General features: G+C 47.2%; 1 protein-coding gene across 1 annotated transcript; it reads left to right on the forward strand.

The window, feature by feature from the left end:
* Positions 1–338: 338 nt before the first annotated feature.
* Eif4ebp1 (eukaryotic translation initiation factor 4E binding protein 1) lies at positions 339–22,549 on the forward strand. Its single transcript, XM_042679452.1, has 3 exons — positions 339–545; positions 16,830–17,009; positions 21,653–22,549. The coding sequence occupies exons 1-3, from the start codon at positions 401–403 to the stop codon at positions 21,682–21,684; spliced, it is 357 nt and encodes a 118-aa protein (XP_042535386.1). The 5' UTR covers positions 339–400; the 3' UTR covers positions 21,685–22,549.
* The last annotated feature ends 383 nt before the right edge of the window (positions 22,550–22,932 follow it).

Raw genomic sequence — 22,932 nt, forward strand, 5'->3', positions numbered from 1 at the left:
CCGCTGGGCCCGGGGGGGACTGGGGGTCCCTTGCGGCCAGGCGTCCCTTCCAGCGAGCCGGCCGGGTCTGCGGGGGTCCCGGCGCTGCGCGGAGACACCGCCTCCAACTACGGGAGACAAACCCAGTCTGGCTCCACACCCGCCTCTCCCGGACTGGCCAAGTGCGGGAGGGCTGGCCCGCGGGGCGTCGCGGGAATAGTGGGCGCGGGCCCGGGCCTCCCCGCGGCCAGGAGGAAGACACGTGCGCGGGGCGCGCGGCTCCGCGGGGCGGCGCGGACTACACGTCCCAGGGGGCGTGGAGCGAGGCGGAAGAGGCGGGCCGGGGGCGGCCGCTGCGGGACCCCGTTCGGAGGAGGCGCGGGCGGGCCGCAGGCGGATCGCCGGGCCTCGCGCAGGAGACATGTCCGCGGGTAGCAGCTGCAGCCAGACCCCGAGCCGGGCCATCCCCGCCACCCGCCGGGTGGTCCTCGGCGACGGCGTGCAGCTGCCGCCCGGGGACTACAGCACCACCCCCGGTGGCACACTCTTCAGCACCACCCCGGGAGGTAGGCGCGGGCTCCGGGGACCGCGTGCGGGCTCCGGGGGCGGCCGGGGCGGGGGGCGATCGGGAGGCGCGCGGAGGGCTGGACGGAACTCCGGCTTGTGGGTGTCACAGGCAGCGAGGGGCGCGGAGGTGGCCGTCCCCTTTGCGTGCCTTCTGGGTGTCCGGGAGCGTCGTTCGGGGCCGGGCTGCAAAATTGTCCCATTAATGTTCCTCGTTCTGGGAGAAGCAGCCTCTCCACGCACGCGGACGTGCGCCCTCCCTGGACCGCCGCGTGCCCAGGCTGCCGGCCCTGGCCAGCGCTCAGGGCACCTCTGAAGAGGGGAAGGGGGTCGGGGGATCCGGGTGCCCCAGCCATCAAGGGAAGGCGTGGCCTGCAGCAGCGGGCACTCTCCGTTGGAATAAAAAAAAAATGTCTCTTGCGGAGCAAGAGAAGCACCTCTAGTTTTGCTTTTAACTAGTTCGCCTTAGCCAGGTGTTCGAGACCGAGGGTTCTCCCTGCCCCAGCGGTGCGCCCCGGGCACCCGTGGTGTGGTCCCCATTTCCCGGAGTGGGGCGTGCAGAAAAACACGTTCTCCTCCGGGGGGCTGGGGGAGCGCTCCGAGTGCCCGCCCTGGGAGTGGAGGAGGAAGAGGAAGCTGATCGGGGCTGCCTCCGGGAGCCAGGCATTCCTTCCCAGCCCCGGAGCCCCAGCGCTCAGGCGCTGATGAAACTACCCGCCCGTTTGCGTGATGAAATCTCCCTAGCTCCCCGATTCCCCCTCCCACCCCCGCCTTGCCCCACCCTCTTCTCCCTTCTCCCCTCCCCGTAGCGGCTTCCCACGTCTGCGCTCTGTTGGGTGGCGAGGGATGAGGGCCCAGGCGCCGGCTCCCGCCCCGAGGCCAGGCCACATGCTTTATTTTTCTCAGGCAGGAGTCCCACCACCTGCCAGCGCAGCCAGATCCCACTTCCTGAGATCTCTGTTGTCCTGGCCTGTCTCTCAAAATGTACAGAGCACTGTGCCGAGGCCCCAAAGCTTGACCGCTTGTCTCTTGTGCATTGTTTTCCCAGATTGAACACGGTAGATCAGGGGGAATTGGGCACTTTTATTAGAAATGATCCAAGGGTATGGTCCCAGCGATCTGCACACCCCATCTTCGCCTTTTGGAGTTGTGCCTCTCCCCGTGTCTCATCCAGATGGCTTTAGCAGAACTTTTCCTGTCATTATTGGAGTTCTTAGTGAAACTGTGAATCTCTGAGGTGCGTTCCGAAGCTGGTCTGAAGGCTTTGGTACCCCTATTTTGTCTCCTTGGTTACTGGATGGGGATAGAGGGGTTGGTCGGATGTGGCAATAGACAGGTATGGTTTTGTAGAGAATTCTGATCCACTTTTGCACTTTGGACTGGAAATGAGTGGTTGGCAGACCCTAATAAGAACCTCTTCCCTTTGAAGGCTTTTAGGAGCGAACTAGGCTTGTACCCAGAGTGTAACATTTAGTTTTGAGGGAACTGGGAGGAGAGCTAGCAGTGCCAAGGAGCTTGGTGGAGCACACAATTCCTATATAACTGGTAGATATCACTGGGCTTCATTTGGCTCCACCCAGACCTGGAATCTTTCACCAAATCGCATCTCACCTATCCTTATGCGGGCAGAGAAGCCTGACTTAATGAGAAGGGGTCTCACACTGGCCAGTTTTCAGTATGTTTAGGGATTTGTTATTATTAGCACATATACTAATTGTACACTAGTGTGTCATTGAGCTACTTTCCATACCTGCATATGGTGTACTTTGATCACATTCACACCCTCTATATCTAATCCAGTTCCCTCCACCCTATTTAAATGTAGATTTTGATTTTGTGAGTTTGACTGGAACCTAATGCGCTTTTTGGATAGCTCTGTCTACCACTTTTTTTTTTTTTTGGTCAGTCCTGGGGTTTGAACTCTAGGGCCTGCGTGCTGTCCCTCAGCTCTTCAGCTCAAGGTGAGCGCTCTACCACTTGAGCTACAGTGCCACTTCCGGTTTTCTAGTGGTTTATTATAGGAGTCTCACGGTCTTTCCTGCCTAGGCTGGCTTTGAACCTCGATTCTCAGATCTCAGCCTCCTGAGTAGCTAGGATTACAGGTGTGAGCCACCGGCGCCTGGCTTCTACCACATTCTTAACTCCCAGGAATTCTAGTTATTTTCCATGACTTCTTTCACACTTGCAGACCTCAGGAGTGTGGCAAAAGTGGTGATTCTATCAAAGTAAAGAAGTCTGCATGGCTTACTTGTGAGGCTGTCAGCTCCTAAAAAAAATTGCAAAATCACTCCGGCCTGGAATGGCTAGGTACACCTAGCTGCAGAGAAGCAGTAATTTGTATGCCTATTTGATTGTGTGTATGTGCTGCCCCTGAACATTTTTGCTCTATGCTGGCAGTTTACCACTTGAGTCACACTTCTACTCCCCCCCCACTTTTTTTTTTTTGGTGGTGGTGGTTAATTGGAGGTAAGAGTCTTACAGACTTTCCTGCCCGAGCTGGTTTAAACCATGATCCTCAGATATCAGCTTTCTGAGTGCCTGAGATGATAAGCATGAGCCACCAGTGCTCTGCTTGTTGTTTGTTTTTGTTTTTTTATTTTGTTCCCACACATAGCTGCAATAGAATTTATTCTTGTTGTTTGCATGTATATTTCAATCTCCAAACAACAGGACTTTAATATGAATTGATCAGAAGCCAATCTTCTGCCTCCTCTGTTAACCTTCATAATCCCAGCTCCAGGTTAGATGTTTGACTCTGAAGTCTACTGGGTTTGCTTGGGTGTTAGTCATACCTAATGACCTGTATCTGGGTGAGTTTAATGTAAGGTAAGCAGGTAGGGCTGCAGGTGTTAATGGCACCCTGTTTTGTTAGACAAACAAAAGTCTGTGCCCAGGAAGCTGACTTGGAGCAGCTGCCAAGTCTGGAACCTGCAGGATAGGGAAGAGGGAGAGGTAGGCTGGACACTGAGACCAGAGCTCAGGATCTAAGGCCTCAGTCACACAGGAGAGAAGTTACTGCTTAGAATAGGAACAGGTTAAAAGAGCGTGGACATTGAAACAGTGTGGGAAGAAGGATGGTTCCTGTCTCACATTGATCTGAGCTTCCTTGTAAAATGTTTAGAACATTTTGTACAATGTTCCCCATTTCAGAATGATCCAACTGGGGGGAGGCACCTCAAACTCTAATGCCCAAGCCTTCTTTTTTTGGGGGGAGGGTTGTTGTTGTGTGTGTGTGTGTGTGTGTGCGCGCGCACGTGTGTGTGTGTGTGTTGTTGATCATGGAGCTTGAACTCGGGCCTGGGCACTGTCCCTCGCTCTTCAGCCCAAGGCAAGCACCCTACCAATTGAGCCACAGCTCTACTTGCAGTTTTCTGGCAGTTAATTGGACATAAGAGTCTCAGGGACTTTCCTTTCCTGGGCTGGCTTTGAACTACGATCCTCAGATCTCAGCCTCCAGAGTTGCTAGGATTACAGGTGTGAGCCGGTGGCTTCTTGTTTTTAAAGTATTTGTCATATTGATGCTTGGAAGACAAGAGTGTCCTGGAGGCCATACTTCAAGAGTACTCTGGTGGGCTGGGATTTCAGTGACAGATCTTTTGCCTAGCCTGGGACGGACCCTGGGTTCAACCTCCAGCACTAGAAAGAGAAAAGCATGCTCATTGTTGGTGTAAGGGAAATATGTTGGCTATAGGATATAAATATTCAGTTAAAAGATGAATACATTCACTGGGCATCTGTGGCTCACACCTGTAATCCTAGCTACTGAGGAAGCGGAGATCTAAGCACTTTGGTTTGAAACCCAGCCACTTCAGGAAAGTCCTTGAGACTTATCTCTAATCACCAAAGAGCAGAAGAAGAGGTATGGTTCGAGTGGTTAGAGAGACAGCCTTGAGGGAAAAAGCTAGGGATAGAACCCAGACCCTGAGTTCAAGGCCCTGTCCAGGCACACACACACAAAAACAATAACTTCTGGACATCTAGTGTTCAGCACGGTGAGTACAGTTACTAGTAGTGCAGTAGCTCAGGAAAGTAAACATTGGCAAAATCCTCACTTATACACATGTAACTAGTATGGTTATGATTGCCATAATTAATATGCTGGTCCAGTCAGTCATATATACAGTACTTTGGTACTTTATATCAATAGATACAGATAATCATATAACAGTGTTTACAGTGTGACATTAAAACATGTACACTTTGAATATATGCTGCTCCCCTCCCCTGCTCCCAGCAAGGTCTTACTATGTAGCCCAGACTGGCTTCAAACTCTTAACTCCTGTAACCTCAATCTCCCAAAGGCTGGGTTACAGGCAAGTACCATCATGCTCAGCTTGAATCTATGCGATGTTGTCAGTTATCCCTCAATAAAGCTAGAATATGGGGCTGGGAAGGTGGCTCAGTGGTAGAGTGCTTGCCTTGCATGCATGAGGCCCTGGGTTCGATTCCTCAGCACCACATAAGCAGAAAAAGCCAGAAGTGGCGCTGTGGCTCAAGTGGTAGAGTGCTAGCCTTGAGCTGAAGAGCTGAGGGACAGTGCCCAGGCCCAGAGCTCAGGCCCCATGACTTGCAAAAAATAAAAAAAGCTAGAATATGAAGATTATAAACATCAGGAGTATATTTATGGGGATAGGAAGGTAGCTTAGTGGTAGAGTACTTACCCATCATGCATGAAACCCTGGGTTCAGTTCCTCAGTACCACATGAACAGAAGCTAGAAGTGGTGCTATGGCTCAAGTACTAACCTTGAGCAAAAGAAAAAAAGCTGGGGTTGGGAAGGTGGCTCAGTGGTAGAGTGCTTGCCTTGCATGCATGAGGCCCTGGGTTCAATTCCTCAGCACCACATAAGCAGAAAAATCCAGAAGTAGTGCTGTAGTTCAAGTGGTAGAGCACTAGCCTTAAGCTGAAGAACTGAGGGACAGTGCCCAGGCCCAGAGTTCAGGCCCCATGAACGACCAAAAAAAAAAAAAAAAAGATCAGGGATAGCACCCAAGTCCTAAGTCCAAGCCCCAGGACTTGAAAAAAAAAAAAGTGTATTTATTTGTAGCATGAAATTATTAGATAGACAACTCCCTGTACTTAGGATATAGCCCATTGGACTTGCTTGTTCTTGTTTTGTGTGTGTTTATTTTTTTCTATGCTGGGGGTCAAACCCAGAACCATAGGACTTGTTTGAAAAAGTGAGAACTTTTCACTCTGTGCATGGTCACCCTAATGAGTTCACAGTCTAATTATGCTACATAGACAAAGATTTTAATAGCTTTTAGAGGTTTGCATGTTTTGTTTTTTTTTTGTTCCTCCCCCCCCCCCCCCTCTTTTTCAGTAGTCCCCAAGGCAAGTCAGAGTTTGGTTTTTAAAAAAAAGTTTCCTTGGGGGGCTGGGAAGGTGGCTCAGTGGTAGAGCGCTTGCCTTGCATGCCTGAGGCCCTGGGTTCGATTCCTCAGTACCATATAAGAAAAAAGAAAAAAGCTGGAAGTGGCGCTGTGGCTCAAGTGGTAGATCGCTAGCCTTGGGCTGAAGAGCTGAGGGACAGCGCCCAGGCCCAGAGTTCAGGCCCCACGACCAGCCAAAAAACAAAACAAAACAAAAAATTTCCTTGGGACTGGAATGTGGCTTAGTGGTAGAGTGCTTGCCTAGCATGTATGAAGCCCAGGGTTCAATTCCTCAGCACCATATAAACAAAAAAGCTGGAAGTGGCCCTGTGGCTCAAATGTAGGCTACTAGCCTTGAGCAAAAGAAGCTCAAGGACAATGAGTAGGCCCTGAGTTCAAGACCCAGGACTGGCAAAAAAAAAAAAAAATTCATTACCAAATTCGTTGGAAGTTTGAAGACAGAATAGAACTATAGGGCTGGGAAGGTGGCTCAGAAGTAGAGTGCTTGCCTTGCATGCATGAGGCCTTGGGTTCGATTCCTCAGCACCACATAAGCAAAAAAAGCTGGAAGTGGTTCTGTGGCTCAAGTGGTAGAACACTAGCCTTGAGCTGAAGAGCTGAGGGACAATGCCCAGGCCCAGAGTTCAGGCCCCACTGCCAAAAAAAAGAATAGTAATATATTCATCTATTGGCATAAAAGTACTAAAATATTTTCTCATTTGAGCCTTTTCTTTAATGTTACAGAAAATGGATTAAGAAAAAGGAGCAATATGTGTGTGTGTGTGTGTGTGTGTGTGTGTGTGTGTGTGTGTGTGTGTGTATGTGTGTGTGTGTGTGTGTGTGTATGTAGGTATGTATTTTTAAAGGATTGTCTCTGGAGTTAATAGCTTTTAGGTTTTTGTTTTTGTTTTTTTCCTGATCCAGTCATGGTGCCTGAACTCTGGGCCTGGGCACTGTCCCTCAGCTCTTCAGCTCAAGGCTAGCGCTTTACCACTTGAGCCACAGCACGACGTACGGCTTTTTTTCTTTTTGCTTATGTGGTGTTGAGGAATCGAACCCAGGGCCTCAGGCATGCAAGGCAAGCGCTCTACCACTGAGCCACCTTCCCAGCCCTGGAGGTAATAGATTTTAAAGAAAATGTTTATTTGGTTGGGCACTAGTGGTTCATGCCTGTAATGCTAGCTACTCAGGAGGCTGAGATCTGAGGATCACAGTTCAAAGCCAGCCCAGGCAGGAAAGTTCATGAGACTCTTATCTCCAATTAACCACCAGAAAACCAGAAGTGGCGCTGTGGCTCAAGTGGTAGAACCCTTGCCTTGAGCTGAAGAGCCGAGAGACAGCACCTAGGCCCAGACTTCAAGCCCTACAACCAAGCCCCCCCCCAAATTTTTTGTTTGTACAAAAAATTTGTTCAAATGACAAAGGGATAGCGTGGTCTTCCTCCATTATGATTTTTTTCTTTTTCTTTTTTCCAGTCCTGGAACTTGAACTCAGAGCCTGGGCACTGTCCCTAAGCTTCTTTGCTCAAGGCTAGCACTCTTATCACTTGAGCCACAGAGCTACTTCTGGCTTTTTCTGGTTTTGTGGTACTCAGAATCAAGCCCAGAGCTTCATGCATGCGAGGCAAGCACTCTACCACTAAGCCACATTCTCAGCCCCCTATGCTTCTTATTTTTGTGTTTGCTGAGTAGGCAAGGGTAGATAATTTCTGCCTACCTGCGTTCTGGTGTACAGGGACCCAAGCAACAATGCTGCCTTGTAATCTAATATTTATGCCCATGGAAGCTCATTGAGAAAACCAAAGGATCCTACCTTCCCATCAATCCAGAGAACAGTGATATTGATGGAAATGACTGTATCAGGTAGCTATTGCTATATAACAAGCCATTCCCAACTTGGTAACATAAACGACATTTTTTTTTCTTTTACTTCTGTTTGGCTTTGATATGGTTGGACATTCTTTGCTGATCTTTCCTAAACTGACTCACCTGGTCTCATACAATCAGCATCTAACATCCTCTGGGCTGGGAGGTCCAAGATGGCCCTACCTACAAGTCTGGAGCATTTCTGATCATATTGGTAGATTGCAAGCTCCCTCTGTTCTTTTTGGCTTAAATCTTTAAGGCTAGCTATGAGTTCACCAATACAGCAGTTTCCAAGGCCAGTTAAAGCCCAGGCTTAGATGTTCCATAGTTTCACTTACAAAGTATTTTACTGTCCAGAGCAAGCATGAGAAGCAACTCTGTTTCAAGAAGAGGAGGGTGATCTGGGCACTGGTTGCCACCTGTAATCCTAGCTACTCAGGAGGCTGAGATCTGTTCGAGGATCACAGTTCGAAACCTGCCAGGCAGGAAAGTCCATGAAACTCTTATCTCCAATTAAACACACATACAAATCTGGTATGGCACAAATGGTAGATTAGCGCTAGCGTTGAGCCAAAAAGCTCAGGGATAGCACTCAGACCTTGAATTCATTCCCTAGGACTGGCATTTTTAAAAAAGGAATAGAAGGGGGCTGGGGGCTGGGAAGGTGGCTCAGTGGTAGAGCGCTTGCCTTGCATGCCTGAGGCCCTGGGTTCGATTCCTCAGCACCACATAAGCAAAAAGAAAAAAGCCGGAAGTGGTGCTGTGGCTCAAGTGGTAGAGTGCTAGCCTTGAGCTGAAGAGCTGAGGGATAGCACCCAGGCCCAGAGTTCAGGCCCCACGACCAGACCCCCCCGCAAAAAAAGAAGGGGGCTGGAAAGGTGGCTTAGTGGTAAAGTGCTTACCTCGCATGCATGAGACCCTGGGTTCAATTCCTCAGCACCACATAAAGTGGTAGAGCGCTAGCCTTGAGCTGAAGAGCTGAGGGTCAGCACCCAGACCCAGAGTTCGAGCCCCACGACTGACAAAAGAAAAAAGAAAAAGAACAGAAGAGGAAAGGCAACTGCATTGAATGAGAGGAACCATATGGAAAAGAGGAATAAGAGTTGTGGAGTACATGGCATTAGAAGTATAAAACATCAAAGAATAGTCCTTAGAGGGAATTTGTTGTTAGTGCTGATATGTAGCCAGTAGAACCAGCCACGTATAGAATCCAGAATCACAAGACTCTGAATCAGTTGTTGCTTCAAGAATAGTGACAACCTTCCTGAAAACATTGAGTCATAAGTCCCGTGCCTCATGTTCAAGGCCTGTGTCCAGTATGACATAGCAAACCATATAGATAACCACAAGGCCAGAGCCACTGGGCAGTACATTGTATTGTATCATGCCGTCTCTCACTCCTCCCACCTCGCCTGCCTCTTCCTAGTGTCCTGCTGGCCAGGCCTCAAGAACAGACAGCCCACACTTGGTTTCCTACCCTGCACATCTATTTAATGTCCTGGATTCCCTGGACACTAGTAATTGGCAGGAGTCAAGTTTCTGCACCCAGCAGTCCAAAAGAGGATAGGAGTGAGAATACCAGACTGCAGTTGGTTCAGAGCTTTGGCTTGGAAGCATTTACTGTGTGGAGGTTAAAAACCAGGCCTTCTGCCTTAAAGAGAAATAAAAGGCACTGGTGGCCAAAATTGCAGCCCAGTGGAATATAGTATGATTAGCATATATCAGGCTCCAGGTTCAATCTCTGGCAAAAGAAAAAGATGTAATTGTGTGTGTGTGTGTGTAAATGTGTTTTCTTTTGTTGTTTTGTTTTTTAGAGGCAGGGTCTCCTTGTGTAGTCCAAGTTAGACTTGGCGTCCAGCAGGTTAGGATTACAGGCATGTGTGCCTGGCTCTTATGTTCTTTGGAGTAAAATGGGAACTCTAGTTGGCCTATGATAGTTTGCTGCAACTACCCTAACAAAATACTCTAGACTTGGTGGCTGGCTTTTCTTTTTTCTCTTCTCTTCTCTCCCTTCCTTTCCCTTCCTCTCCTCTCCTGTTTCCTCCCTTCTCCTCCTCTCCCCTTTCTGTATGCAAGTATTTGGGTTTGAATTCAAGCTTTCACTGTCTGTCTTGACTTTTTCCACTCAAGGCTGGTGCTGTACCACTTGAGCCACACCTCTACTTCTACTTTTTGGAGGTTAATTGGAGATAAGAGTCTCATGGACCTTTTCTTCCTGGGCTGGCTTTGAACTATGATCCCCAAATCTCAGCCTACATTTGTGTGTGTGTCTACATTTCCTCTTCTCCTAAGGACACCAGTGAGATTGGGTCAATGCCACCCTTTGGGCCTTATTTGGAGCTTACCTCCAAATATAGTCATATTCTGGTACTAGATGTTGGGCTTTTAACAAATGATTGGGGGGGGGAGTGCAAATCAGCCCACAACCCAATCAGTCCCCATACCCAAGGGGGTACTCAAATGCTGCTTATAAGGTGAGATGAATTTCGGAGTACCTTTGCCACACTGTGCACAGGTGCACTTTGAAGTGTTTGAGGAGAGATGAGAGAGGGAGAAAGCACTTGGCAACCACTGGAAGAATTAGTTATTTTCTTCTGAAAGTCTCTGTAAAAACCTTGTCTTTTCTGCTTAATTTTCAAATAAACTCACCTGTTCCTTCACATGTCAGGACACTAAGGGAGCAACAAGCCCTGACTGGTCACCCCCATTTGGTTATCTAGTAGTTATATAAGATTCCTAGCCCTGAGAAATGTCAGGACTTGGTTCTCTTTGCTAGGCTCATTGGGCCAGAAATGAAGAAACATCTTGGGTTGGGTGGCTCTACTTCCCTCACCAAAATTTACTCTTTGCCAGTCTGTTCTTCTTGAAAAAGACTGCCTAGCCCAATGCTGGAGGCTCACATCTATAATCGTAGGTATTCAGGAGGCTGAGATCCAAGGATCTTGGTTCAAAGACAGCCTGGGCAGAAAAGTCCACCAGACTTTATCTTCAGTTACCTTCAGTTAAATAGCAAAAATCCAGAGTGGAGCTGTGGCTCAAGTGGTAGGGCACTAGCCTTGAGTGAAAAAAAACAAGTGAAAGTTCAAGTACATACACAAAGAAAGATTGCCCAACAAAAAGGCGACCATATGCAGTTCTGGTCCAATGGAATGAGGGGAAGAGGCACAGACCTACAGAAAGACACTGCTCAGAACTGGATTTAAATTCATCCAGAGTATTTATTTAGCACACAGACTACTGCCTTCTGAGCACTAGCATTCAAGCCACTCCACCCTGTGGTGAAATGTTCCCCCTTTCCCTGGAATGGGATCAGCAGTTCTAGGAATTCCATCCTTGTCTCTTGCTTAGCCTGCTGCCTTGTACCGAGGAAGCATGCTCCTGCCAGGGGTGGCCCAGGGGAAAGTGAGGGGCCAAGTTGGCTCCATTTCCAGAGTCACATCCAGCAGCTGAATGTGGACACTGCAGGGGGAAGGGCAACAGCAGGGGTCTCTCCATGAGAACATTCTGTCCTGGATGCAGCTCGAAGTCTGAAGCCTGCTTTAATGTTCTCAGCTGAGCAGTGGAATCCCAGTCTGCATCGCTACTTGTGTTCATTTGTTTTATAGTGCTAGGGGTGGAACCATAGCCCTCAGGCATATAGGTAAGTGCTCATTCCTGGGGCTATAGCTCCTGCCCATGCCTTGCTGGTTTTAAACAGTGGATAATGTTTAAGATTGGCATCAAGGCAGCCTGGGTGGCCTCTGACACTGGGTGTACTCACCTGCAAGTTCAAGTTATTAGCAGTGGGGTGGGGGTGTAGTCAGGCTATGAGCACAATCACATAGTGCTAATGGGTGATGATTGTGATTGCTCTATGTAGCACCTGTGAACATCCAAATGTTTGCCCCTGCAGTACATTTATTTGTGCTCTGTGGCCTCTAAGAAGCTTCCTGTTCAGACTTGTGACTTTTCTGTAGTCCTAGGGCCTGAACTCAGGGCCTGGGTGCTGTCCCTGAGCTTCTTTTGCTTAAGGCTAGAGCTCTGTACCACTTGAGCCACAGCTCTACTTCTGGCTTTTTTTGGGGGGGGGGAGGGTCCGGTCGTGGGGCCTGAACTCTGAGCCTGGGCACTGTCCCTCAGCTCTTCAGCTCAAGGCTAGTGCTCTACCACTTGAGCCACAGCGCCACTTCCGGCTTTTTTTTTCTTTTTGCTTATGTGGTGCTAGGGAATCGAACCCAGGGCCTCAGGCATGCAAGGCAAGCACTCTACCACTGAACCACCTTCCCAGCCCTCTGGCTTTTTTTGATAATTTATTGGAGATAAGAATCTCATGGACTGGGCTGGGAAGGTGGCTCAGTGGTAGAGTACTTGCCTTGCATGCATGAGGCCCTGGGTTTGATTCCTCAGCAACACATTAGCAAAACGAAAAAAAGCCGGAAGTGGCGCTGTAGCTCAAGTGGTAGAGCTCTAGCCTTGAGCTGAAGAGCTGAGGGACAGCACCCAGGCCCAGAGTTCAGGCCCACGACCGAATCCAAAAAAAAAAAAAGAATCTCATGGACTTTCCTGCCCAGTCTGGCTTTCAACCATGACTCTCAGATTTCAGCCTCCTGAATAGCTAGGCGTACAGACCTGAGCCACTGGTGCCTAGCTCACCACTGTTGCCCCTCCCACCTCTCAAAAACAAAACCTTTTTAAATTTATTTTTTCCTGTTTTGGGGATCAGACCTAGGACTTTGTTGCACACAAGGTAAGCACCCTACCACCGAACTGCATACATTCCCAACCTGCAAAGAACCTTGATGCTGTTTTAATTTTGATGCCTTTTTTTTTTGTCAGTCCTGGGGCTTGAACTCAGGGCCTGAGCACTCTTCCTGACAGTGTTTGCTTAAGGCTAGCACTCTACCACTTGAGCCACAGCACCACTTCTGACTTTTTCTGTTTATGTATTACTGAGAAATTGAACTCAGGGCTTCATGAATGCTAGGCAAGCACTCTACCACTAAGCCACATTTGCAGTCCTTAATGTCTTTTTATAGTAGAGAATGAAACTAGAACTTGAGTTGAGGGACTAGTATGTGGTGAACCCTGGTTTAGCCCAGAACTTCTACCTCCATATCTACTATTTTCACATAAGTGCCTGCCAACAATGAGATTTTAAAAATAGATGGCTCATGGCTGTTGTTGTATAAAAGTTCATTCAAACTTGAATGAACCTAGTGCCCTGGAGGACTGTCTGGATTGATTTATGCATTCAAGCAAATGGTCACCAGTACAAATATGTCTTAAGAAAAGCAATTGTCCCTGTATCTAGAGCACATCTGTAGCTAAAGTCCCAAAGGATAGCTGGAAACCAGTGGTTCATACCTGTAATCCTAGCTACCCAGGAGGCTGAGATCTGAGGATTGTGGTTCAAAGCCAGATGGGTCAGGTAAGTTTATAAGACTCTTCTCTCAGTTAACCACCAGTGGAGCTGTGGCTCAAGTGGTAGGGCACTAGCCTTGAGCAATAAAGCTCAGGGACAGTGTCCAGGCCCTGAGTTCAAGTTCTAGGACCAGTGTGTTCACCTGTGCATGCATGCGCGCATGTGCATACACACACACACACACACACACACACACACACACACACACACACACACACACACACACACACACACACACACACACACACACACACCCCTGTTACCAGATAGATATACCCAAGTTCATGCTGGCTCTTGGTTTCTGTGGGCGTGGAAAAAATGGAGGCTGCCATTCCTCCCCAGTCTCAGTTGCTTATTGCCCCTCTGATTGGCCCCTGCTTTGACTTGTAACTTGTTCCTCATGTGGGTGGTACTGAGGAAGCAGCACAGTATGTCATGTTGTGGAATAAACCCAGATGTCCATCAGTGGATGGAATGGATAGGGAAAATATGGTATACATATTGGAATCTTAAGACTTAAAGAAGTAAGTCTTGCTATTTGTAACATAGATGAACTTTAGAACACGAGGCTAAGTGAAATGAGCCACTCACAGAAAACAAATGTATGATCTCACATAGGATACCCAGAGTAGTTGGCTTCAGTGAGATAGAAAGTAAAAGGTGACTTCCAACACTTAGAGGAAGTGAGAATGGGAGCTATTGTTTAATGAGTAAACAGTTGGTTTTGCAAGACACAAAAGTTCTGACGATAATGCTACAACTGATGGCACAGCAATATGACTGTACTTAACACTACTGAACTGCTTACTTCACAACAGTTAAGGCAGTAAATTTTATGTTACATGTATTTTATCACAACTTAAAAATAATATCTGAGTTGGACACCTGTGGTTCACAACTTTGATTCTGACTACTCAGGAGGCTGAGGTGGGAGGATTAAGGTTTGAAATCATTCTGGCAGACAAATTCATTAAGACCCTTATCTCCAATTTACCACCAAAAAAGCTATAAGTGGAACTGTGGCTAAAGTGGTAGAGCACACCAACCCTGAACAAGAAAAACTAAGGTCCATGGATGGGGGGGAATGGAGCTCTCCAAAATACAAACAAATCAAAGACAGTTTCCTACAGGTGAAGAATCTTTGGCTTTTTCCAAGGTCCCAGAGCAATGAGTAGAAACGGACTCACCAAAGTGCATGAATGTCTATCATGAAGCATGCTGAGGCTGCAGAGGTGATGAAAGATGTCAGAGGTACAAGTGAAAGAGGTACATGTTACCTACAAGAGCCAAGTAGGATGCCAGGTCTGATCCCAGCACTCAGGTTGCTGAGGCAGGAAGATTGTCAGTTTGAGGCCAGCTCGAGCTACATAGTGATATATTGGAGGGGGGGAAAAAAAGAAAAGAAAAAAGAGAGAAGAGAAAAGACAGAAGTCAAGTAGGGATCTCTTTCAGTGCTTCTTGGAGCTAAGCTGGGTGCTAGGAGAGCCTGTAAGAGCACTCCTCATCTGAAGAAGCCTTAAGTAGTGGGATGGTGGGCCTCTCTTCGGAAGGTTCTTATTTCTTCCCAATTCCAGGTACTTGAACGATTTTTATTTTCACAGAGTGCTCAAAGCAGGCACTGTTGGCTCCTGGCTATTCAGGAGGCAGAGATCTGAGAATCAAGAAGCCAGCTGGGGCAAACAAACCCAAGAGACTCTAACTCCCAATTCAGCAGTAAGAGACAAAGTAGAGGTGAGGCTCAAATGGTGGAGGACCAGCCTTCAGTAAAAGAGCTAAGAGAGAATAAGAGGCCCAACAGGAGGACCAAGTTATTTATCTTTATATCTCCCTCTCTTCATTGTTTCTATAGTCCTCCAAAGAACAGACAAAGTTCCTTTAAAGAAACAATAGTTGCTGGCCATTGGTGGCTCATGCCTGTAATCCTAGTTACTCAGGAGGCTGAGATCTGAGGATCATGGTTCAAAGCCAACCCAGGCAGGAACATCTGAGCGACTCTTATCTCCAATTAACTACTAGAAAACCGGAAGCAGAGCTGTGGCGATACAAAGAAAAAGAAATTTAGGAAGAAAGAAAGAAAGCCAAGGGACAACCTCCCCCCCCCCTCAAAAAAAAAAAAAAAAAGTTCTGCAGAGGGCTTCGAGTGTAACTCAGTGTTAGAATTCTAGCCTATAAGGTCTTGGGTTCAATCCCCAGCACCACAAAACAAAAGCCACACCCCCTAAGATGCAGAGCTGTGTATAGAGCCCATGAGATGATAATGAGCAGGGCTATTGGCTTCAGCATTGTTGCATTTCTTTCTTTTTTGGGGGGGGGGAGGGGTCCGGTTATGGGGCCTGAACTCTGGGCCTGGGCACTGCTCTTTTGCTCAAGGCTAGCACTCTACCACTTGAGCCACAGCGCTACTTCTGGCTTTTTTTGCTTATGAGGTGCTGAGGAATCGAACCCAGGGCCTCATGCATGCAAGGTAAGCACCACCGAGCCACCTTCCCAGCCCCAGTCTTTTTTTCATTTTAATTTGCATTATACTTTATTTATATATTATGTAATACATGATATTGTAAAATAGAACTTACAGAATATAAAATATATCACTTTGTATATTGAAAAGGAAATAATACCATCAAGAAGATGACGATATCATCAATTAGATTCACTTGCCATATATAGAAGGCAACTATAAAAAGACATACAATGTCAGACAGCTTTTAAATTCTAGCTAGATTCTTTTACTTGTTGGAGGCTTAGGCCTGCTCATGAGAAGGGGAGCAGTCAGCAAATGCTTTGAGGTGTTAAATCAGTATCTTCCTCGTACATTAGAAGCCATGGCAAAACATGGAAACTCTCATTTACCAATACCTCATGCAACAGCTGTCTTCCACCAGGACCTTGGGGTCCACCATCCTCTACTTTAGGAAATGCTCCTTTTTGTGGTATTTAAGCAGTTACACATAGAAGGTCCTGGTTGTGGGTTAGTGATAGGAGAATCATCTAGTGGGACTGGTCTTCACCCTGGAGGGGAAAACTCCTTGTGAAAGGAGAGTGAAGAGGGCAGGAGTGGAAGTGCAGCTCACACATATAGCCCGATCTACTTATGGAGGCTCAGGATTGATGGTCAAAGCCAACTGGGGCCGGAAGGTCTGTGAGACTCTTACCACCAAAAAGCCCCAAATGGGGCTGTGGTTCAAGTGGTAGAGCACCAGCCTTGAGCAAAAAAGCTCAGGGACAGCACCCAGACCCTAAAATCAAGCTCCAAGAGTAGCACCAAAAGAAAAGAAAAAGGGAACACAATGTGTAAACCCAGAAGTGTGAAGCCAGGCAGAGGAAAAAGGTTGGCCCACTGAGGAGCCTGTGTGTGTGTGTGTGTGTGTGTGTGTGTGTGTGCATTTTTTGGTGTTAATTGGAGATAAGAGTCTCAGGACTTTCCTGCATTTTCCTTCCTGGACATCCAGTCCAGCCCTGAAGTCACTCCAAGTGAAGGGGTACCAGGCAGTACAGAGGCAGCCAAGTCCTGCTGTGGCCAGGCTCCAGAGAAGCCTCAATCCTTCTTGGTTCAGATTGTCTAGGACAACCTGCTACTTCTGCTCTAAGAATTGGAAAAACTCGAGGCAGGAAACTCACAGTGACTACTATTCTCCCTGTGCCTTTCTAGGAACCAGGATCATCTATGACCGCAAATTCCTGATGGAATGTCGGAACTCACCTGTGGCCAAAACGCCCCCGAGGGACCTGCCAACCATTCCTGGGGTCACTAGTCCTACCAGTGACGAACCACCTGTGGAAGCTAGCCAAACCCACCTGCCCAACAGCCCAGAAGAAAAGCGGGTGACTGGTGAGTGGCCAGGCCCTGCCTTGGTCCTTTGAAAAAGGAATGCCTGCCCTTTTGGGGGGATTTCAGGCAGGGGGTGAGCCTGACTCTCTCCTACTTCCTATAGCCAGCCTGCCCCTGGAACAAACCCAAGAACCCTCAGAACGCTGATTTGACACCATCAGGCAATGTAATTAGTGCTTATCTAAAATGACAGTGGCATCACAAACTTTCATAAACATGCTCTGTATAATTGTCTCCAGATAATTAGCGCCCTTGTGCAGGAGGCAATTTTTCAAAAGCCTGGTGCACTTGCCCTCTAGGAAATCACATGTTTATAAGATAAGAACTACATCCGGTTACTTCTTGGCGAGTGAGAGTTCTTTAATGGATCATTTATGGAGAGGGGCAGAAACAATGAGCCCTGTTGTCTCTGCGGCTTTGACATTTCACAGCTATGTCCTTCCTGGTATCCCCAATTCTCAGATACTCAGAGCAGTCACCTTGGTAGCAACAAGAGTGAATGTGCCCTTTGTAGCATGGTGACTGGCTAGCCAGAACCTCTGAGCTCTCCTCAGTGGAAGGACAATGCCTAAGCACTTTGATCCTATGGAACCCACTGACCTTTCACCCTGAAGTCCCAGGCAGAAAGCAGCTGGGGCCTAGGGCTCCACCTGCTATGCTGACAGTAGCAGAATCCATCCATCCGGCCCTGCAGGACATGATTCATAACTACTTTGGGAACTCCAGAACCCAAGACAGACAGCAGTTGCCTTTGTCTCCTAGGCTCAGAGGACCTGGTAGGCAGGTGGATATAGGTACCTGCAGAGAACAATGTGACAGATGATTAGTGTGGTCATCTGACATTTGCTTAAGGATACAGTCATTTAGTCACTGTCTCTTACTTCTGGTTTTTTCTTCAAACCTAAGATGCCTTTGAGGATAGAGCTACTCAACACCTGAAACTGCCAAGTCACCACTACCTAAAGGCTGTCACCCCTATTTACACGTTCTTTGCTCCCAGTTTCTAGAGCTGCTTTGACCTGTAACAAAAGTAGGGTTGTCCACACAGTTGTTAGACCAGGATGAGTGGGAGGTGAGATATCTTTTCATTTTGTTTAACTGGATATAAGAAAACAAGGGTCTGCTAGGTATAAGTGGCTCACACATGTAATCCTAGCTACTCAAGAGACAGAGATCTCAGAGAAAAACCCACGAGACACGTTCTTATCTCCAGTTAACCAGCAAAAAGCCAGAAGTGGAGGTGTGACTCAAGTGATAAAGCGCCAGCTTTCAGCTATAAAAGCTAAGTGAGATCACATGGCCCTGATTTCAAGCCCCAATAACCAGCACAGGGGAAAACAAAACAAAAAACAAGAGTTCCGCCCTTGACTCATACTTGTGTACATATAACCAAAGAAGAGACGAGTGTTGTCTCTATTTGAGGGCCCAAACAGGCATCTTACTATCTAGAACCTTGAAACTATCCTTGCCCAGTAGAAAATGACTTGAGACAGTCCCATTTAAAAGCAAAAACAACAACAACAACAACAAAACCACTTCCACAGTATGAATTACTTGGAAATGTTAGTGGAAAAAGAATAGTGACTGAATTATTCAGTTTAAGTGCTTTATTTATTGCAAGGTCAAGCTATTCCATGAGCAATTGGATATATGACTAATAGGGCATATATTTTTGTGTTTGGAGTTGGTTTAAATAGGCACAAGTGAACTAGCTGGGTATGGTGGCACATGCTTGTAATTCTAGCACTTAGGTGGATTAAGGAGGAGGATCACAAGTTCTAGGCCAGCTTGGGCTACATAGCAAGAGCCTACCTGAAAAAAAAAAAGTAAACTTAAAGAGTAGCTAGAGGAAGTGGCGCCGTGGCTCAAGTGGTAAAGCGCTAGCCTTGAGCACAGAGAGGCTCAGGGACAGAGCCTAAGCCCTGAGTTCAAGCCCCAGGATGGAAAAAAAAATGTGGCTTAGTGTTAGAGTGCTTACCTAGCTTGCATGAGGCCCTGGGTTCAATATCTCACTACGACATAAACAAAAAAATAGTAATAAAATTATATTAACAACAACAAAAAAGAATAGCTGGGCTCCTGTGTCACATGTCTATAATCCTGATGCTGAGACTTGGAAAATCAAGACCTAGCCCAGGCAAAAATCCATGAGTCTTTAATCTTAAAAAAATACACTGGTGGTTCACGCCTGTAATCCTAGCTATTTAGGAGGCTGAAATCTGAGGATCATGGTTCAAAGCCTGCCCAGGCAGGAAAGTCTGTGAGACTCTCTTTTTTTTTTTTTTGTCGGTAATGGGGCTTGAACTCTGGGCTTGGGCGCTGTCCCTCAGCTCTTCAGCTCAAGGCAAGATAGGAGTCTCACGGTCTTTCTTGCCCGGGCTGGCTTTGAACCACGATCCTCAGATCTCAGCCTCCTGAGTAGCTAAGATTACAGGCGTGAGCCACCAGCACCCAGCTCCGTGAGACTCTTATCTCCAATTAACCACCAGAAGACTGGAAGTGGTGCTGTGGTTCAAGTGGTAGAGCACTCGCTTTGAGGTGAAGTGAAATGCTCAAGGACAGCACCAAGGCCCAGAGTTCAAGCCCCATGACTGACTAAAAAAAAAAAAGACCCAGCAGTGCTGGGAATGTGGCTTATAGGTAGAGTGCTTGCCCCAGCATTCATGGAGCCCTGGGTTCAATTCCTCAGTACCACATTAAAAGAAAAGGGCAGAAGTGGTGCTGTGGCTCAAGTGGTAGAATGCTAGCCTTGAGCAAAAGAAGCTCAGGGACAGTGAGTGCCCAGGCTCTGAGTTCAAGCCCCAACACTGACAGGGGGCATGATGTGGAGGGGCGGGGAGAGGGAGGGGGGTGCCAGGTAGTAGACCAGCAAATCAGGCACTGGAGACTTATACCTGGAATCCTAGCTACTAAGGAGACAGAGATCTGAGTATCAAGGTTCAAAGCTAACAGAAAAACTCATCTCCAATTTACCAGCAAAAGGCTATAAGTGAAAAGATGCAGGGCTGGGAAGGTGGCTCAGTGGTAGAGTGCTTGCCTTACATGCATGAGGCCCTGGGTTCGATTCCTCAGCACCACATGAAGCAGAAAAAGCCGGAAGCAACGCTGTGGCTCAAATGGTAGAGCTCTAGCCTTGAGCTGAAGAGCTGAGGGACAGCACCCAGGCCTAGGCCCCAAGACCAAAAAAAAAAAAAAAAAGCCAAGAAAAGATGCCTCACGTAGTAGAGGTCTAGCCTTGAACAAAATAGCTAAGGGAAAACATTGAACTCTTGAGTCCAAGCTCCAGTACCCTCACAAATAAAGACAAAGCCAGCAAAAAGCTAGTCTGGAGGCGTGTTGTGGTAGAGTTCTAGCCATGAGCAAGAAAGCTAAGCAAGGGCTCAAAGCCCTGAGTTTCAAACCCTAATACAGACAAGAAATAAATAAATAAAAAGAAAAGTAAAGTCAGGTTGCTCGCTAGTGGTTTACCCCTGGAATCCTAGCTACTTAGGGTGAGATCTGAGGATCTCAGTTCAAAGCCAATCTGGGCAGGAAAGCCCAGGACCAACACAAAAAAATAAAATAAAGTCAAAAGTAGCTATTCATTTGTGTTTTCTTAGATGACTTTTTTTTTTTTGTGGTTGTGGGGCTTCAACTCTGGGCCTAGGTGCTGTCCCTGCACTCTTCAGCTTAAGGCTAGTGCTCTACCACTTTGAGCCACAGCACTACTTCCTGTATTTTTTTAAATTAATTTACTTTATTGTTTAAAGGTGATGTAAAGAGTTCCATAAGTACATGTACAGTCTTTCACTCTCCCAGGCCCTCCCTCCCATCTCTACCTACAAGTTGCTTAGTTTACTCTCATCAGTGTCCAGTAGGCTTCATTGCTGCACCTTTTCAACCTTTTTCTCTTGAGTTCTGTACATTCATTTGTATTTTATTTTATTTATTTATTTATTTATTTTTTAACATACTGTACAGAGGGGTTACAATTACATGGGCAGGATAATGCATACATTTCTTACCAAGCATTGCAGCCTCCTCCTTTGTTTACCCTTCACCTCCCTTCCCAGCCTCCCCCCTCCCCCCCACCCAATCATACCCCCCCTCCCCCCCCCCCCCCCCACCGACATTGTAAAGCTGGTTTTGACATGACATTTTGTACTTCTCATTGTTGCAACAGGTCCACCTGAATCCTTAAACGACTTGTTTGTCCCCGTCTCCTTGTATTTTATTTTTTGCCAGTCCTGGGCCTTGAATTCAGGGCCTGAGCATTGTCCCTGAGCTTCTTTTGCTCAAGGCTAGCCCTCTATCACTTGAGCCACAGTACCATTTCCAGCTTTTTCTGCTTATGTACTATTGAGGAATCCAACTCAGGGCTTCATTCATGCTAGGCGAGCATTCTACCACTAAGCCACATTCCCAGCCTACTCTTTGTTTTGAGGTTGGGAAAGTATATAGCTAGACATGGAAGCTCTAGACTGGAACCTGAGGAGTCCTAGCCAGGATTCCTAACTTAGTTCCAGCTACTTTTGCTCTCCTTAGTAGCATAAGTCTGGCTCCTCCTCTTCTTGTGAGAACAGATTGAGCAAGAAGAAACTCTTAAGCCGTGAGTGTCTTCATTTGCTCCTGGCTTACCCACCCTCTGTCTCTTCTTTCCACAGGTGAAGAGTCACAGTTTGAGATGGACATTTAAGGGACCAGCCATCAGATGGAGCGATGCTTCTGTGCCCCTCAGTCCCTTCTCAGGAGAAGAGTTACACCAGCCAGGCCTAACGAAAGTTACCCTGCTGGGCATTCAGTTGTGGTGTTGGTCACCCAGCCCTACTCTCACTCAGGGCACCCGCTCCCCTTTCCTCTTGTGAACACCAGCACATACCTCCTTGTGCCTCCACTGATGCAGGAGCTGCAACCCCAAAGGGATTGACTCTTGCGTACACCCTGCAGCCATCTTCCAAGACTTGGACAGAGAGGAACTCTTCTGAATGATCATCTGGCTTCTCCAGACCCATCCTCTGGGTGTACCCCTTCTTAGGTTGGGGTACCTGGCAAAGTTCTCCTCCACTTCTTTCCCTAAGATAGGAAATAAAATCCACCTTCACTATAGGGCCAAGTATTTGGCCCTGACTGAGCTCTTTGCAACTCCAAGTGATACCAGCTACTCACTATGTGTTCAGTGCTTGTAATGTAGTTTACATTAATTTCATTTGGTTCTCATACTGATCCTCATATTTGCAGCTAAGAATTCAGACTGGCTCAGGAAAAATGACAACATGTGGGACTTGAGCTCTGGTACTCTCCATCTTATTTTTCAGTGGCAAATTCTACCTCTCTGTCGAGTGACACAGTTAGCTTCCAGCTCATTGCAAGTGAGAGAAAGGGAAATGCTAGTTATTGCTAGTAGGGAGTCTCTTCAGTCCATATATCTCTGATCTTTATTGAGTGATCCCTTTGTGTGAGCTGACATGGGGGTAAGATGAGGCAAGCTCTCCGCCTTAAGGATTTCATTGAAATGTTAAGATTTATTTTCTAATTGTTTTAAAATAAAAAAAAAAGTTAGCTTAAAAAGATTCAGGTTCTATAAAGTTGCTTAGGAATGAGTGGCTTGTGCAAATTTTAAATCCATGCAACGGGAAACTTGGAGTGATCTTGCAGCTGGACTTTGAGTATGGAAGGAGGTAAGTACACAGAGCTCTGAAGATCAGCAGGTCTTGGGGAACCAAGACATCAAGGAGAATTTTTGTGGGTGGGGTGACTTTTACAGGTGGCCATAGAAGGTCTAGATTCGTAAGGGCCTTGAATAGATAGCTGCTGAGAAGCAAACAGGTGTTTCTCATTGCAGAATGTGTTATGGATTGATAACCTTGACCAAGAAAGAGTGGCTGATGCAGACTTGAATAAGCTCTGGGAGCGTAGCACTTGTTAGACTGCTGTAGGAGAACAG

The sequence above is a fragment of the Dipodomys spectabilis genome, unplaced genomic scaffold, assembly GCF_019054845.1.
Source record: "Dipodomys spectabilis isolate Male_0828 unplaced genomic scaffold, ASM1905484v1 ptg000052l, whole genome shotgun sequence".
Classification (NCBI taxonomy): Eukaryota; Metazoa; Chordata; class Mammalia; order Rodentia; family Heteromyidae; genus Dipodomys; species Dipodomys spectabilis.